The 14009-nt window shown below is 57.8% G+C and overlaps 1 protein-coding gene across 12 annotated transcripts in view; it reads right to left on the minus strand.

Moving 5' to 3' along the window:
• CACNA1E (calcium voltage-gated channel subunit alpha1 E) overlaps positions 1-14009 on the minus strand; it is an 88221-nt gene that overhangs the window by 73553 nt on the left and 659 nt on the right. For all 12 annotated transcript variants that reach the window (XM_084527224.1, XM_084527221.1, XM_084527228.1 and 9 more), the window contains exon 2: positions 4325-4742. In XM_084527224.1, coding sequence (XP_084383350.1) covers positions 4325-4716 — 392 coding nt within the window. In that variant the 5' untranslated portion in view covers positions 4717-4742. The remainder of the gene's footprint in view (positions 1-4324; positions 4743-14009) is intronic.

The following is a 14009-nucleotide window of genomic DNA, read 5'->3' on the forward strand; positions in this document are numbered from 1 at the left end:
ACATCCTCTTATCCCATCCTCTGCCTCCCCAAAGGCTCAAGTCAAACAACCACAGCGACCTCCTGAAAATCCCCCCAGCGATAAAAAGAAAGCCAGACCAGAAAACCAAACCAGAAAACCACCATCCCCATCCCCGACACAACGAAGCCTAGCTCACAGGCTCCGCTTTCTCAGGAGCGACCGTGCTCGCCTGCTAGCAAATGGGGTGGCTTCGGTGAAATTACGCTGTCAGGACGAGAGCCAGGAGAAGATGGAGCTGTGGAAATTCTCCGGCAAGCCTGAACTGGCGCTGAGCAGCTGATGCTCCAGGCAGCCACACGAGCACCAGCCCTGGCTTCCAGCCAGGGGAAGGAGATGCTGCTCGCGCCTTCCCAAACCTGCGAAATAGAAGGGGCCAGGGAGCAAAAACCTCTCTCCGAAAGCTCCTCGGCGCTGGGAGGTGCGAGAAGCGCCCCCCTCCCCGTGGCACCAGGTGGGCACCGAGCTGCAGCTCCTCTGCGAAGGCGAACGCCCTCGCTGAGCACACCTCATCGCCTTCCTGAGGTTCCTCCGCGGGGAAAAAGCCTACTGAAAACAAAATAAAAATATTTAGGCTCGTTTCCACCCGAGGAAATGTGTGGAGGGGACAGCTGCGGTGTTAGCTGGTGTGGGATCATCTCACGAGGTGCAGTGGGGAAAAAAAAACAGCCCCTGGGAAATTCCTTGGGGTGTGGAGGCTCAGGATGCTATCGTGTGCTTTCCACCGATTTTGCAGAGCTTTTTCCAGCTTGGCAGCGTTGTGCCCCAAGCTGCCAGGGCAGCTGCTCCCTCCAGGCAAACCCTCCTGCAGCTGGGTGGCTCCACGGCGAGGATCAGCCCCAGCTTTTGGGTGCCTTTTGGGAAGGGCTGCAGCAGCCCCGCTGATCTCCAGCCCCAAATCTCCCCGTGCTGGGGACCAGCACAGCTCTCCCAGCTGAGGCTGTGCACGCACAGCCACACAGACAGCGGGGGGCTTTTGGAGACCTGCGTAACCCCACGCTGAAGGATGGGAGCAAAACAGCCATCTGGGTGTACAAAAAGGTAAGTGGGGACAAGAAACGCGTCTCATCTCTCCTCCTCTCCAAGAGATCCCTCCACGTCTCAAAGGCCACCTGGGGAAATCAAGGAGCAAGCTGGGAGCTGCTCCAGTGCGGCCCCCAGGACCTCCCAAACTTCGTGCATCAATTTTTTGGGCTATAGCACGCAGAGCAGGCCCCCAAAGGCAGGGATTTGTGTTTGTCGCTCATGTCTGCAGCAAACACCTCTAGAAGTAGGAAGGACAGGCTGGCGAGTGAGGAATAACGGGCTGCAGCCCTTCAGAGGGAGCTGAAGACGGACACGAGCCAGAAATTCCCCCATCGGTGGCGGTCAGGTGGAAGCGCAATTTCCACGGGAAAAACAGGCGAGGCTCTGCAGGGCTGCCTGCATCAGCTCCGACAGGGAATTCCTCCAGGGTGTGCCAGAAACCCAGGCTTGGAGGCGGCTCGGGAGGAAGGATGCTGCCGTTGCCAGGACACGGGCTGGAAGCGGGGTTCATTCGGGGTCAGAAACCAGCCTCAGTCTGCGCCCAGAGGAGTAAGAGGGAGAGGAGAAGGGGCAGGGGGCGAGGGATGGGCACCTCTGGGAGAGATGTGTCACTCAGCCACTGCCCGAGGCCAAAATCCCACAACGAATCCAGGCAGCGTTGCTCCCAGGCAATGAAACAGCACAGCCATGGCTTTTCCCTGCATCGCTGCTCTTGCGGGGTAAAACAAGCAGGGAGAGCCAACCTAAAGCATCCTAAGGGCATCCTAAAGCAGGAGCATCACCGGTGAATAATTTATGGACGGATGAAGAGGGTGCTGGTCCCCAGCTCAGGGATATTTCCTGGGCAGCCCCGCTGTCCCCACGGAGCCGGCAGCAGGGATGCCCCATGCGCACCCGCGCCCTCTCCATCACCTCCGCCAGTTAAATCCAGATGGTGCCACGCGCTGGGGAGCAGCAGCAGCGCACAGCAAGGGGGCCTTTTGTGTAGTGCAGCACCGAGGGAAAGAAAAAAAAAAAAAAAAGGAAAAAAAAAAAAAAGTCGGCTTCATTTGTAGTCTGGGATGCAGCGCGCGCACGTAACCAGCCAGATTGCCAAGTTGTAAAGAGATGCTGAGATCTGCTAGCAGCACCGCGCGCGTTTTCACAGCTTCTGCCACGCTCCTGCTTCCCCCAGGAGCAATGCACGAACGCGGAGCTGCTCCTGGCCACGCTCCCTGCACGGATGGCAGCGAGCAGCCGGCGCCTCCTGCCCTGCTGCTCCACGCCGCAGCTCCCAGACGCGCCCCGGGGGACCTGCAGAGCCCTCGGCTGCAGCGCTGGGGTCGGGGAACTGTTCCCAAAAGCAGGGCACAGTTTGTGTCCCTCCCCAGCCACACAAGCCAAACTCCATAAATAAACATGTCCCGCGGATTTACGCCGTGCACGGTGGCTCCTGACCTCTGCTGACTGAGCTCGAGGCTTTCCTTGGGGAAACCATAAAGTTTAGCCTCCCACAGAGCCATGACCCCATGCACACTCGAGCAGCACGTGGTGTGCCGTGCTTTCTGCTCTCTGCCTCTGTTTCCCCATGAAAATATAGGGACAAGAGCGTTGTGCCCCTCCTGTTGTTCCCTCTTATGAAGGGGAAAGCACACTGCGCTATTTTTCCACTGCCAAAAGGCAACAGTGGCAAGGCTTTGGTAGGGACACCCCCCCCCCCCAAGCTATTTTCCAGGTGCTTAACTTGAAGGCTGCACTCAGCAGAGCTTTCCAAACACTAAATCTCAGCCAAAATTCATCATTACAAACAGAATGAAAGGTAAGGAAAATCATTTGACGCTTTTCTCCCCCACGTGCTACCCACCTAGTCTGAGAGGGCCCTGGGCACATACCCACGGGTGGGTCGGGGATCCCACCAGCTGCAGGGCTTCTCCAAAGCCTAAGGGACCTTCCCAGCCTGGGGAACCACCCGATTAAAGAGGGACAGGTTGGGTTGGCAGCCCCCTGCAAGTCCCCATGGCATTAAACAAAGAACCCAACACCAGACCTCGTGTCAGAGCCACTGCTCAACGGAGGGGCCGGCGAGGGCGCACCCCGTGCCCAAGGGCTCCGGGTCACCTCCCCACCACCCCGCGGGGCTGCAGGCACAGGCAGCTAATTAGCGAGCAGCCCTTGCAGGAGCTCGCTCCTTAACGAGGCCAGTCCTCTCCTTCCTGCCTGCCCATGATTTATTCATCCGGCAGCCCCGGTGGGGTGTGGAGGATAACGAGCCCATGTGTCACCTTCCTGGGTTGTCCCCAGGCTCGGACACGCTGGTGCCCAGCCAAAAAAAGTGTTGGCCTCAAGAGAAGGCACAGCTGGCTGGGAGCAGCCTTGATTTTATCACAAAACCTGGCAGTGGCAGAGCAGGATATTGGGCAGCAGCTCATCCCTGGCTGTTTTTTTTTTTTTTGCTGAGCAGACACAGACGGGGAACACCCTTGCAATTAAATGCGGGGTCGCAGCACGTGGCTGCAGCCCGGCTCGTGCAGCAGATGCTGGGCAAGGGAGCGTGACCCCAGGCTCAGTGCTGTGAGAAACACCCAGCTCCAAGGCAAACCATGGGAGGGAGTTAATTAAAGGAAAGTAATGAGTAAAAAAGCTGCAGCAGGCGCTAGCTCTGCCCAGCACTTTGATCCTTGTCTCCCAGGCTCGTTAACATCCCCAGCTGGCTCTGAGTCAGGGGCACTCGGCCACCTCTCAGGATGAAGTGCAAGCCCTCTTGCAGCGGGGCTGAAGCCACAGCAAAAGCAGAAGGCGATGACCCCAAACACATTCTGAGGGGAACTCCATCCCACCAGGACCCGGCGCGCACAGGGGTCCTGGCCTGGCCGCCTGCTGGGTGGCAGAGCCACTGCTGCACCAGGGGGAGGTGGGGATGGAGATGTCCCTGCCCAAAGCTCACAGCAGGGACCTCAGCAGCCACCCAGGTCCTGTTTGGTTGAACTGCATCACATTTCAGAGATAAAGGACATCCAAGACAACCTTCCCCAGGCTCTCCACCTAGGGAGCCCCTCACCTGCCGAGGCTCCCTCACACCGTTCCCATCAGATGCACCCACCAAGAGACACCCCCAGCCAACAACCACCACAGGGAGCACCACGTTATCCCTCCCCATCTCTCCCACGCACCCCACAAACTCCCCAAAATCCCATCCTGGACATGCTGCAGGTCGAGCACCGCCATGCTGACCGCCCCACGGCGCTGACACCGCTGCGCCCGCCGCCCCCTGCCCACCCTTTTGACCCCGGCCCCTACTTACTCCCACTCCTTCCTCCGTGCCTGCGGCGTGCTCTGCATCTTGTGCGCCTCGTGCGCCTTGATGATGTCCCTCTGCTCGATCAGCCCACCCCGACGGCGCTTGATGACGTCTGGGCTGATGGGGACGTACTGCCCCAAGTCCAGGGCGCTGCCACCGTCGCCGTCGGCATCGCGGGGCTGGTAGAGGGCGTCGAAGCTGGCGGCGCGCGACACCAGCGCCTCGGCCAGGCTCTGGGGCTCTAGCAGGTTGCAGGACTGGGTGCTCTGCATCAGGCCGAGCCGGTGCTTGCGCCACGTCTCCTCCTCGGGCAGGGCCAGGACGTAGCGGGGGGGAGCGGCCAGCTCAGCCCCCCTGCCCGGGGCGCTGACGGAGCACGCGCCGAGTCCGAGCATCCTCGGGGCCGGTGCAGCTCATCACTCTGGGGGGGCACAAGAGAGGGTTTTGACTCTTTGACTCTTTATTCCCTCCCAGAGCAGCCCTACAAGTCCCGTTTCTCCTGGGGGAGAGCACGGCAGGGACCCCCAGGCTGGGCTCAGACCCCCTTCACCACCACTTTCCATACAATGGAAACACTTTGGCTTACAATGAGGAGAGGCTGGCTGCTCCCACTAAAAACCATAGCCAAAGATCCCTATAAACAGAGATCCTTCACTCCACTACTTTGTTTGCCCATGTGACTTTATTTATTTTTACTTTTTAAGTGCATTCATTAATTTCTTTTAAATCCAGTCCTGGGTACCCTCGCAATTCGGCGTTTTCCCAGCTCACAGCCCTTCTCCTGACCACGCTTTGCTCACTCTCACTCCTAGTCCGGCCGCTCTGGTTTATCACAACCACCCTGCAGCCCCATTTCTTTCCAGAGCATCTATTTGGGTAGGGGAGGAAGCAAGGGCAGGGGCTGTTTGCATTGAGCAGGGCTGCAGCAGAGCCCAGGGGCCAGGATCTGTCCCCAAAAAAGACAGGACAGGGGCGCAGGCCGTGGTGCTCCCCTAATCCACACGCACGAGAAGCTCCAGGGCCACGTTTTGGGACTTGGCTGCTCCCAAGGCTCGGAGGCAAGCGAAAAGATCAAGCGGAGCCATCAAACTGAAACGCCGAGGAAGTTTGAGGAAATAAATAGAAATAATTAGCTCTGCCTTCGCCTTGCAAACAGGGCTCACGCTGCCAGGAGAACAAGGCACGTTCCCTCCGGAGCGGTGACAAGCAGCGGAGGGAGGATGCCAGAACATTTTGTTAAGGCGAGGAGCTGATGAGGCTGCGCGCTAACGAGGACGCCGAGCATCTGCAGCACGGCAGCCCCTGCTCCAGCCCTCGGTCCTCCTGCTTACCCCTGAACCAAACCGGCTTTATTTTTACCCAAAACCCGAGTTAGTGGGAAAAAAAAAAAATGCATTTCTTCACCCAGCTTCTGCTGTTTCATCCCAAGCCTGGCCCCACACAAACTCAAAATCAGTGCAAGCCAACATGCAGCCAGCTCCAAAAATGCACATGCCCACCGGGATCCAGCCATAAATGGGTTAAAATTGGACAAAACAACCCAGAGAAACTCTCGCTGCTCCCAGTATCCCCCCAAAAAAGCCCCGTGAAGGTGTCCTGCAGTAGGGGTGAACTGGCTGCGGTCCCACCACCGAGACGGGCCCAGGGGAAAATTAGTTAATGACAGCTGATAATTAAAAAAGCGAAAGGCGGCGGCGTGGGTAGGGAGATTATTAGCACTGCTCGGGGGAGCCGCGTGTCGGGCTCCAATAATCAGTTCCCTGGGAGATTTGGGGAGGGAGGAGAACCAGAAAGGAGCTGCTCGCCCAGGGATCGCCCGCCCGGGTGCTTTTGTGCTCGGTGAACAAGGAGCACTCGTGGCGGCTGGCACAGGACCGTGCGTCTCACGGCGTGTACCAGTTAGCAGAAAACCAAGCTGAGAGCAGAATTTGGCAGAAAAAAGCAGTGAGTTGAGGGGTTTGCTCCTTGCCCCTGAAATAGGGAAGCCTTTAAGGGACACGCACCGAGCCGGTGAGCCCGAGCTGTGATGCCAACGGGGTGCCCCATCCTCAGGAGACGACCATGTGCTGCCAGCTCACTCGACCCGTTTATTGGAGGTTTCGCCCCAAAATGCTCACCCAGGCCGCGGGAGCAGCAGGGCAGCTCTCCCGACACGCTTCTTCTCCCCTCAGCGGCTGATTAAAGACCACAGAGCCGCGGCCAGCTCCCAGCCGAGCTGCACGAGCACGTTCCTTTTTGGGGTTTCTCTGCCTGCCTGTTTACATTGCGGTGGCAGCAACCGAGCCTCCAGCCAAGTAACTCCCTGTTACCAGAATAACCCCGCTCAGCTCACAAGGAGCTCCGAAAGCTCTTTGCAACTCTTATCTGAGCAATCCTCCCCGAATTTAAACAGCAAACGCTCAGTGCTGTGCTGCCCCACGGGGCTGAGCTGCCCCCCAGGCTGTCATTTCTGGGGGGACACAGCACCCTGAGGCCACAAACCTGCCTGCCAGCACTCCAACAAACTGTGGGGGATGCGGAGACCCCTTCCAGTGACAGCCCTCAGCCTGTGATAGGAACAGCCCCCGGCGGTGTCCTGCTGGGACAGACAAAAGCTGCCAGAGCCCGGCTGTTGTCCAGCAGCCCAGCATCCTTCCCCAGGGGTTTGGGAGGTGCTGAGAGCAGGGGGCAGCTCTGCTTCAATGGCAACACGTCCCCCTGTGGGTGTCCGTCCTGCCTGCTGAATAAATAGGGGGATAGAGGGGGGGAGAAGCAGGCAGGAGCATCCAGGAGCTGCTCCAAGAGCACCCTGGGCTTAACCCGAGCTGCCCTGTACAGGGGAGGGCACACACAAGGACACAAAACAGAGCAGCACAAGACCTCGGAGAGAGAGAGAGGCCTTTTCCAGACAGCCTTTTGTCTGGGAAACAGCCTTTGTTCCCTGCAACCTGCCATGCCCCCACGTCCCCGGGCTGAGCATCGCCTGGCCTCCCCAGGACAGCCCGGAGAGCCGTCCAAGTGACTCTTCAGCAACCCCACTATCATCAATACAATAACACCTCGAGGACAAGGCTGGGAGAGATGGTGACTGCCAGGGGACACGAGGACAGCGAGGTGTCAGAGCACGGGAGGGGGAAGCTGAGGAGGCGTGTGGTGATTTGTGAGCAGCGCCTGAAGCCGGCGGCGCCCGGGGCGGTGCGCGCACCCAGCCAGGGATCGCGCCCCGAGGAGCTCCCTTCCCAAAGAAGGGCACAGCCAGGGCTCCTCAGGATCATTTCCAGCTGCAAGCGCCGGGACAGCCTCCAGGAACACAGCCCTGCCCCACGGGGCACGCCGCCCTCCTTGCAAGGAGATTTAGCTCAAAAAAAAAAAAAAAAGAAGATGCGAGGTCACTGCTGCACCGCCTGCTACGCACAGCACGGGGCAGGTGGGTGATGCTGCGGTGCTGGGCGTGCAAACCAGCCCCAAGCAGCACCTCCACACCACCCCCTGCTGCCCCCGAGGATGGCGTGGGGTTAAGGGCACAGCTGCTGTGACCAGCAGGCATCACCCCAGCATATCCCAAATCCCCCCGACGCTCACCCCGCGGGAGGCTCCAGGCGAGCGTCTCCAAGCTGCTGGGGCCAATCCTGCCCCGCAGGGACAGGGGACGTGGTGCTGCCCGGCCTGGTGATGCAGGGCAGCTCATTTCAGAGCCAACAAACGTCCCCAGACGGTACCCAGCTCCACGCTGCTCTCATCCCAAAGGCGACCGATGAAACCGCCGAGGTGGAGAGGAGCAGGAGCTGCCAGCGCGCGCCTGGGCGCGTTGGAAGTTGCTGTGCAACAGGGAGAGGAAATGCACTGGAAAATCAATAGAGCGGTCTCCCAGAAACGCCACTGGCAGGGAGCTGCTCTCTCCCGGAGCACCTGGACCAGCGGCGGTGGCACCAGCGTGGCTGATGAGGGACACGGGTCCCTGCGAGCCACAGGGAGGGCTGAAAGCAAACCGAGGGGAAAGCACGGAGCCAGGAGGAGCCTTCATGCTACGGCTGCTCCAGAAGGGCCTGGTGTCCCCCCACCACCACCAAACTTCACCAGGAAAATAACAGCGGGGTGTTTCACCTGGCGAAGCTGGGGAGAAGCAGCTCTCGCTCCCTGTGGCGCCTTCGCCACGGTGACTCACAGCCCCCAGCGTGTGTCACCACGTAATAGACCCGCCAAGGCGGTGACAGCGCCGAGCAAACAGCACGCCCGTGGCACCGGGAGTCACAGCACCCCTGAGAGGTTAAAACAATGGGATGCTGCGGAGGTGAGCCACGGGAGGCTTTGTTCTCTGACTTTCCGCCTTCTCGTGCGCAGATGCTCACTGAAAAGGTCTTGTTGTTTGTGCAAAAATAAAAATAAAGAAGGCTCTTGCACGGATCGCACGGCGGAGAAGCAAAGGGGATGGGGAATTAGCCTGCCCTGCCATGGAAAAGGCTTGCAGAAGAAAACCTATATACATATATGCAGACTTATATGGACATAAACACATACACACACCCTATACACACCCTATACACCATGAGGTCCTCACCCACCACGAGCCCCAGGACCAGGCAGAGCAGAGCAGGGGACATCACACCGCATGGGGTTCCCCTTCACCAGCAACCCCAAAGAGCAGGGATTTGACCCCAAAAGGGCATTTTCATCATGCTCCCTTCTCCCCAAAATATTTATTTTTTCCCTGAAAGCTCACCCAGCCCCTCCAGCCCGCGAGCTCTGCTTTTCCTCTTCTTTTATCAGTTTCCTACAGTCACTGGCATGGAGCTGCTAATACCTCTCTTGCCTCTTTTCTTCTGCTCTTTATTTGCGGCGTTATTTTCTAGCTGCTTTTTCATCCCTCTGAAGCCCGGCACTTGGAATAATTTACACCTGTGTAAGCGCCTTGAGGGGGAGCAATTTGTAGGACGCCGACACCTGCGTGGTGCAAATGAGCCCAAAAATAGGGCTGAGACGGGTTCGGGGGGCACAGGCACAGCCAGGAACAGCGCCTGGGCGCAGCCTCTGACCTCCACATCGCCAGCAGCCACCACCTGGGAGGATGTAGCAGGGGAAAGCGATGCACCTCTTGTTTTTTTTGCATCATTTCTTGATGGTTTAGTAATTTAATCATTTTCTCTGTGCTCTGCCAGGAGCAGTTCTGCCCTGCCCTGAGATGGGACTTTTCCTTCCACCACCATGGTGCCCGTCCCAACCCGTGCCGTGGTACCCACCGGCATCGCTTGCTCACTTTTGGCACCTCGGCAGCAGGAGATGCTGTTTCCAACAACCTCAATTCCCCCCTTTCCTCTTGCCCTCCCGCTCCTTCCTAAATAGTTTATGAGGATTGATTTTCCCCATGCCACTCAGGCGCTGGCTCCCAGCAGGCTTCGGCAGCACCGCGGCCTCGGGAGCGCTGCCTGTGCGCAGCCAGGGCCCCCCCAGGGCCAGTAATTGGGCAACTTCTTCCCGTGGTGCCTTGGCTCCTCGGCCCCAAGCCACAGAGCTCCCAGACCCACGGGATGGTGATGGTTTTGCCCAACCTACGCCTTGGCTATGAGATGTCGAGGGGCAGTGATCTCCTGTGGCAGATTTTTGCAGGTTTCTGCAAAGCAGGAGGGATCCAAGACTTTACGCTTCCTAGCCAGCCTTCCACCTCCTTCCCTGCTCTCCCCTGGGGGGGCAGACCCCAAAATTCATCCCTCCAGGAGGGCAGTGACACATCCTCCCTTCCACAGCTGGATCCAATGCAGTCCCTTTACGTTTTGGGTTTAAATCAGGTTGTTCTCTGGCCACATATCACCAACAAAACCTCTCACGAGGGCTCCCACTTCCCCTTGCAAGCTCTCCTCTGACATCTGTCAGTCTGTTTGAGGTGCTAGTGTAGGATCCCCACCCAGGAACACGAGCCCTGAGCCACCCCAGGGCACCCAGCACCGACCCCACCCCAGGCAGCAGGGGCACCCGTGCCGAGCCGCACCTCCACACCCACACTCAGATGATTTCCACCACATTTTGCACCCAAAAATAAAATAAAAATCCCCAGAAATTTAGCACCGGAGCTTGTGAACATAAGCAAATCCAAAAAAAAAAAAAAAAAAAAAAAGAGGAAAAAAATTGTCAGCCCTACTGCAAAGAAATTTCCAAGCAGTCAGCATCTTCGCTGTGCGGGGGTGCAGCGCCGCGGATCGCACCCAGCCACCGAGGGGTTTCCAGACAGGAGGCAGCACAGCCTCGGCGCTGAAGTTGCCACTCCAAGAGAAGCTTTCGGGAGGCAGGAACACCCCCCCAAAACTGCCAGGCTCTTCCCAGCCACCTCCAGCCTCCACCTGAAGCGTAAAACACCCGTGCCCAAGAGCAAGATGTGCCCTGGCGCATCTGGAGCGTGGGGATCGGGGCATGACGGTGCGATGGGCCAGGACCCCAAAGCACAGCCTGATCCCCGATGAGGGTTTAGAGGAGGATATCGCACACCGCAGCCCCCTGGGGAGCTTTGCCATGGGAAGAAGCCGAGGGGGACGCAGAGCAGCCCTGAACCCCCCCGTGCTGAGGACCGCAGCCTGCTGGAAGCGGCTAACGCGGCGCCTTCACTCCAGGCTTGCTCCTTCCATATGCCAGCGAAAAAATCAAGTCCAAAAGCAGAGCAGCAGCGATAGATCTCTACGGCTACCATAGCGAGGAAAAAGCCCGTGGTACAGAGAGCCACGTGCCGTCTCCCAGAAACTCCCCGCGCTGCAAATGCCAAATTATTAAGTCAAGAGGAAGAAGGGGGAAAAAAAATAAACCCTCTCCATAACAGATTGCGATTGTGTTTCCTCTCAAAAGAACAACACTATCCACATTCCCTCGCTGCTGCTTCCCTGTGTAGCCCTCGCTCTGGCAGCTTGTTGTTTAGGAGCTGGGGAGGAACACCTGCACCCATGGGTGCCCCCTCGGCTGCAGCACCCAGTCCTGAGCTGGCACCCACACCCCCGGAGCGGCGCTCGATAAAAATAGGCTCTACCTGCAACAGTGCCAGTGGCACCGAGCAGCGGCATCGCAGCTGGAGGGAGATTTCCTTGGCATCCGAGCCAGCCCAGCCCCGCAGGGATGCCCTCACCCCACAAAGTCAACACTTGGGGTATTTTGGCAGAGCCCAGGGTCTGGAGGGGGGCGGAATTTGGGGAGACTCAGCCCCCACTGCAATGGGTCCCTTCCTGCCCGCCTTCCTCTCGTTGCCGGGTCCCAAAGTTTCAGAAAGCAGAGACAGAGCTGAAAATGGGAATATAAGGAGCAATAATATTTTGCAGCTCTTTAAAAAAATAAATAAATCACAAATTGTGATTTTTTTTTCAAACATTTCTGTAAGCTGATGGGACACTTACATCGCCTTGGCTGGGGGAAAGGTGGCATGCTTAAAAAATGATGTTTCTCTTTTTAAATGATATCTCCAGGAGATAGAGAGCACAAGGCAGGGTGCTCATGGTCCCTGTCAAAGGATGTTCACGTTTTCCACGAGGAATTCAGCACCACCTGGAGCAGAACCACTGAACCCCAGCGCTTACCCTGTATCTCCAGGAGCCACGCTGCCCTTATTTGCCCAATCTGCTCTCCTCTAACACTAAAAAGGCCCTGAATTATTGAGGGAGCTGATGAATAGCACACCAAGACGACCACACTAGAAGCTGCTCTCACGTCTGCCCACCACGATTTTGTTTAGCTCCCAACCCCTCGCTCTGACACCACCCCACTACTGCAGGAGGGCCAGCCGCAGGACGAGCCTTTATTAATAAAATGGATATTTGCTCTGATGGGGCATTTTCAGCCTTTTTTCTATCATTTTGCCCCAGTTCTCCTGGTGAAATACCTCGAGGACGAGAGGTGGTGCAGGGCTGGTGCCAGGGAAGCCGCCTCTGCCCCCCGCTCACCTCCCGGCACCGGCCGAGCATCGCAGCTGATGGGAGCAGGAGGAAAGAGATATCGCATGCAGGAGACTTCCAAAATTAAAAAACAGAGAGAAGGGCCTTCGGGGAAGGAGCCTGGATAATTAAAGCATTAATTCAGATCTCGGCGCCTGCTCGGAGCGAGTCGCCCAGGAGCCTGCAGGATGGAGAGCAGCGGGCTGCGAGCATCGGCCTGCCAGCACCTCGCCTCGCGCACCCGGGGGCTGCACCCAAGGGTCCCCAGCAGCACAGCAAGGGGGTGGCAGGGGCTGAGCCGAGCCCCAGGTGCCTTCCATTAGAGGGGACAGCGGTGACAAGCTCAAGCTCCCCGGGAGCGGGGAGAAAGCCAGCTAGCTGGAATAACAAGCAGGAAGCAGGTGACAGCTCCGAGGTTAATAAACCCTCCCAGCAGCGCTGGCAGCTCCCTGCACGAGCAAAACAAAGTGACTACAACAAAGTCACGACAGGCGCAGGCAAGCCGAGCGAGGGTGGTTCGCTGAGCATCCCCGCTCCGTGCCCAGCGCCAGCCTGATGGGAGAGCAGCATCTCCCCAAAGACCCTACACAAGGCTCAGGTTTGCACGTTGCCATCAGGGTAAGGGCAAAAATCCCACAGCAGAGGGAGAAAATCCACCCGGCCAGGCCGTTAATAAGCACGCACGTGTTGCCTGCCGGGGCTGCGAGGAGCAGAGCCAGGCACGGGGCAGAGGAGCCCTGCTGAGCGGAGAGAAAAGCACCAGCGCCAGAAGTCGCTGGGGAAAAGAAAAAAAAAAAACTCCAAGAGAAGGAAAGAAGGCATTTGGAGCAGGTGGAAAGTGTCTGCTCCAACCCAGCAGACACACTTCGTTTCGGTTTTGCTTTTTATGTCACATCCACCAGAAGAAAAAAAAAAAAAAAAGAAAAAAAAAAAAGACACGCACCACCGGGTTTGAAAAAGCAGCTTCCAAGCCCCAAATCCTGGAAGCGTTTGCCTCCCTGCTCCAGCAGGCAGCACAAAATCTCAGTGCTCTCCAAGCTTCTGCCCTCTCCTCCCTCTTCCTCTTGAATTTGCCTGGTGCAGACCAGCGTTGCTCCATAGAAACATTTCGGTATCAACCAAACCAGTTGCTTTGGGGCTGGGGAACTCGCCGTGCTGTGCCACCAAGCCTCGCCGTGGCGGCACGTCGGATGCCTGTGGGCTCCGTGCACCACAGAGCTGCACCCCCAGGGGAATATTTCCCCCTCTCCTCGCTCAGCTCGGTGCCCAGGCACTCGGAGAGCATCCCTGGTCCCCACCGCATTGCTCGGGTCTAGGATGCAACAGCTGAACATCCAGCAAGGAGAAGGGGAAGGGCGAGAGGCACAAAGGGATCTGTAAATCCACGCACGGAGGGGGAAAGCCAGGCGAGTGGGGGCTCAGCAGAGGATGCTGGCGGCCGCCACGTAGCAGCGCACGGTGAGACGCCAGCCCCGGCCCCCAGGGACCTGGCACCCTGGGAAAACCTGCCCAGCGTCTGCGTCTTGCAAACCTGGGCTCTAAAAATAGCCGGCGGTGCAAGTGACACATTTCGAGCAGAGCCGGCGAGCGGCAGCCCACAGAACCAGACTCGCTTAGCATCAGCGGAGATGTGTTTTGTAAACAGATTTTTTTTTTTATATTATTTATTTTTTTTAAGGTTGCTTAGTAAGGCGCTGATCAACCAGCAGAAGCATTCCTCTGATGTGGCAGAAATGTAGTGGGGGGGGAACCTGGCGAGACGAAAAATTCCTGCGTTGAACCGGGTGAGAGGAAAACCTCAGTGGCTG

The sequence above is a fragment of the Aythya ferina genome (genome assembly GCF_964211825.1).
Source record: "Aythya ferina genome assembly, chromosome: 8".
Taxonomy (NCBI): Eukaryota; Metazoa; Chordata; class Aves; order Anseriformes; family Anatidae; genus Aythya; species Aythya ferina.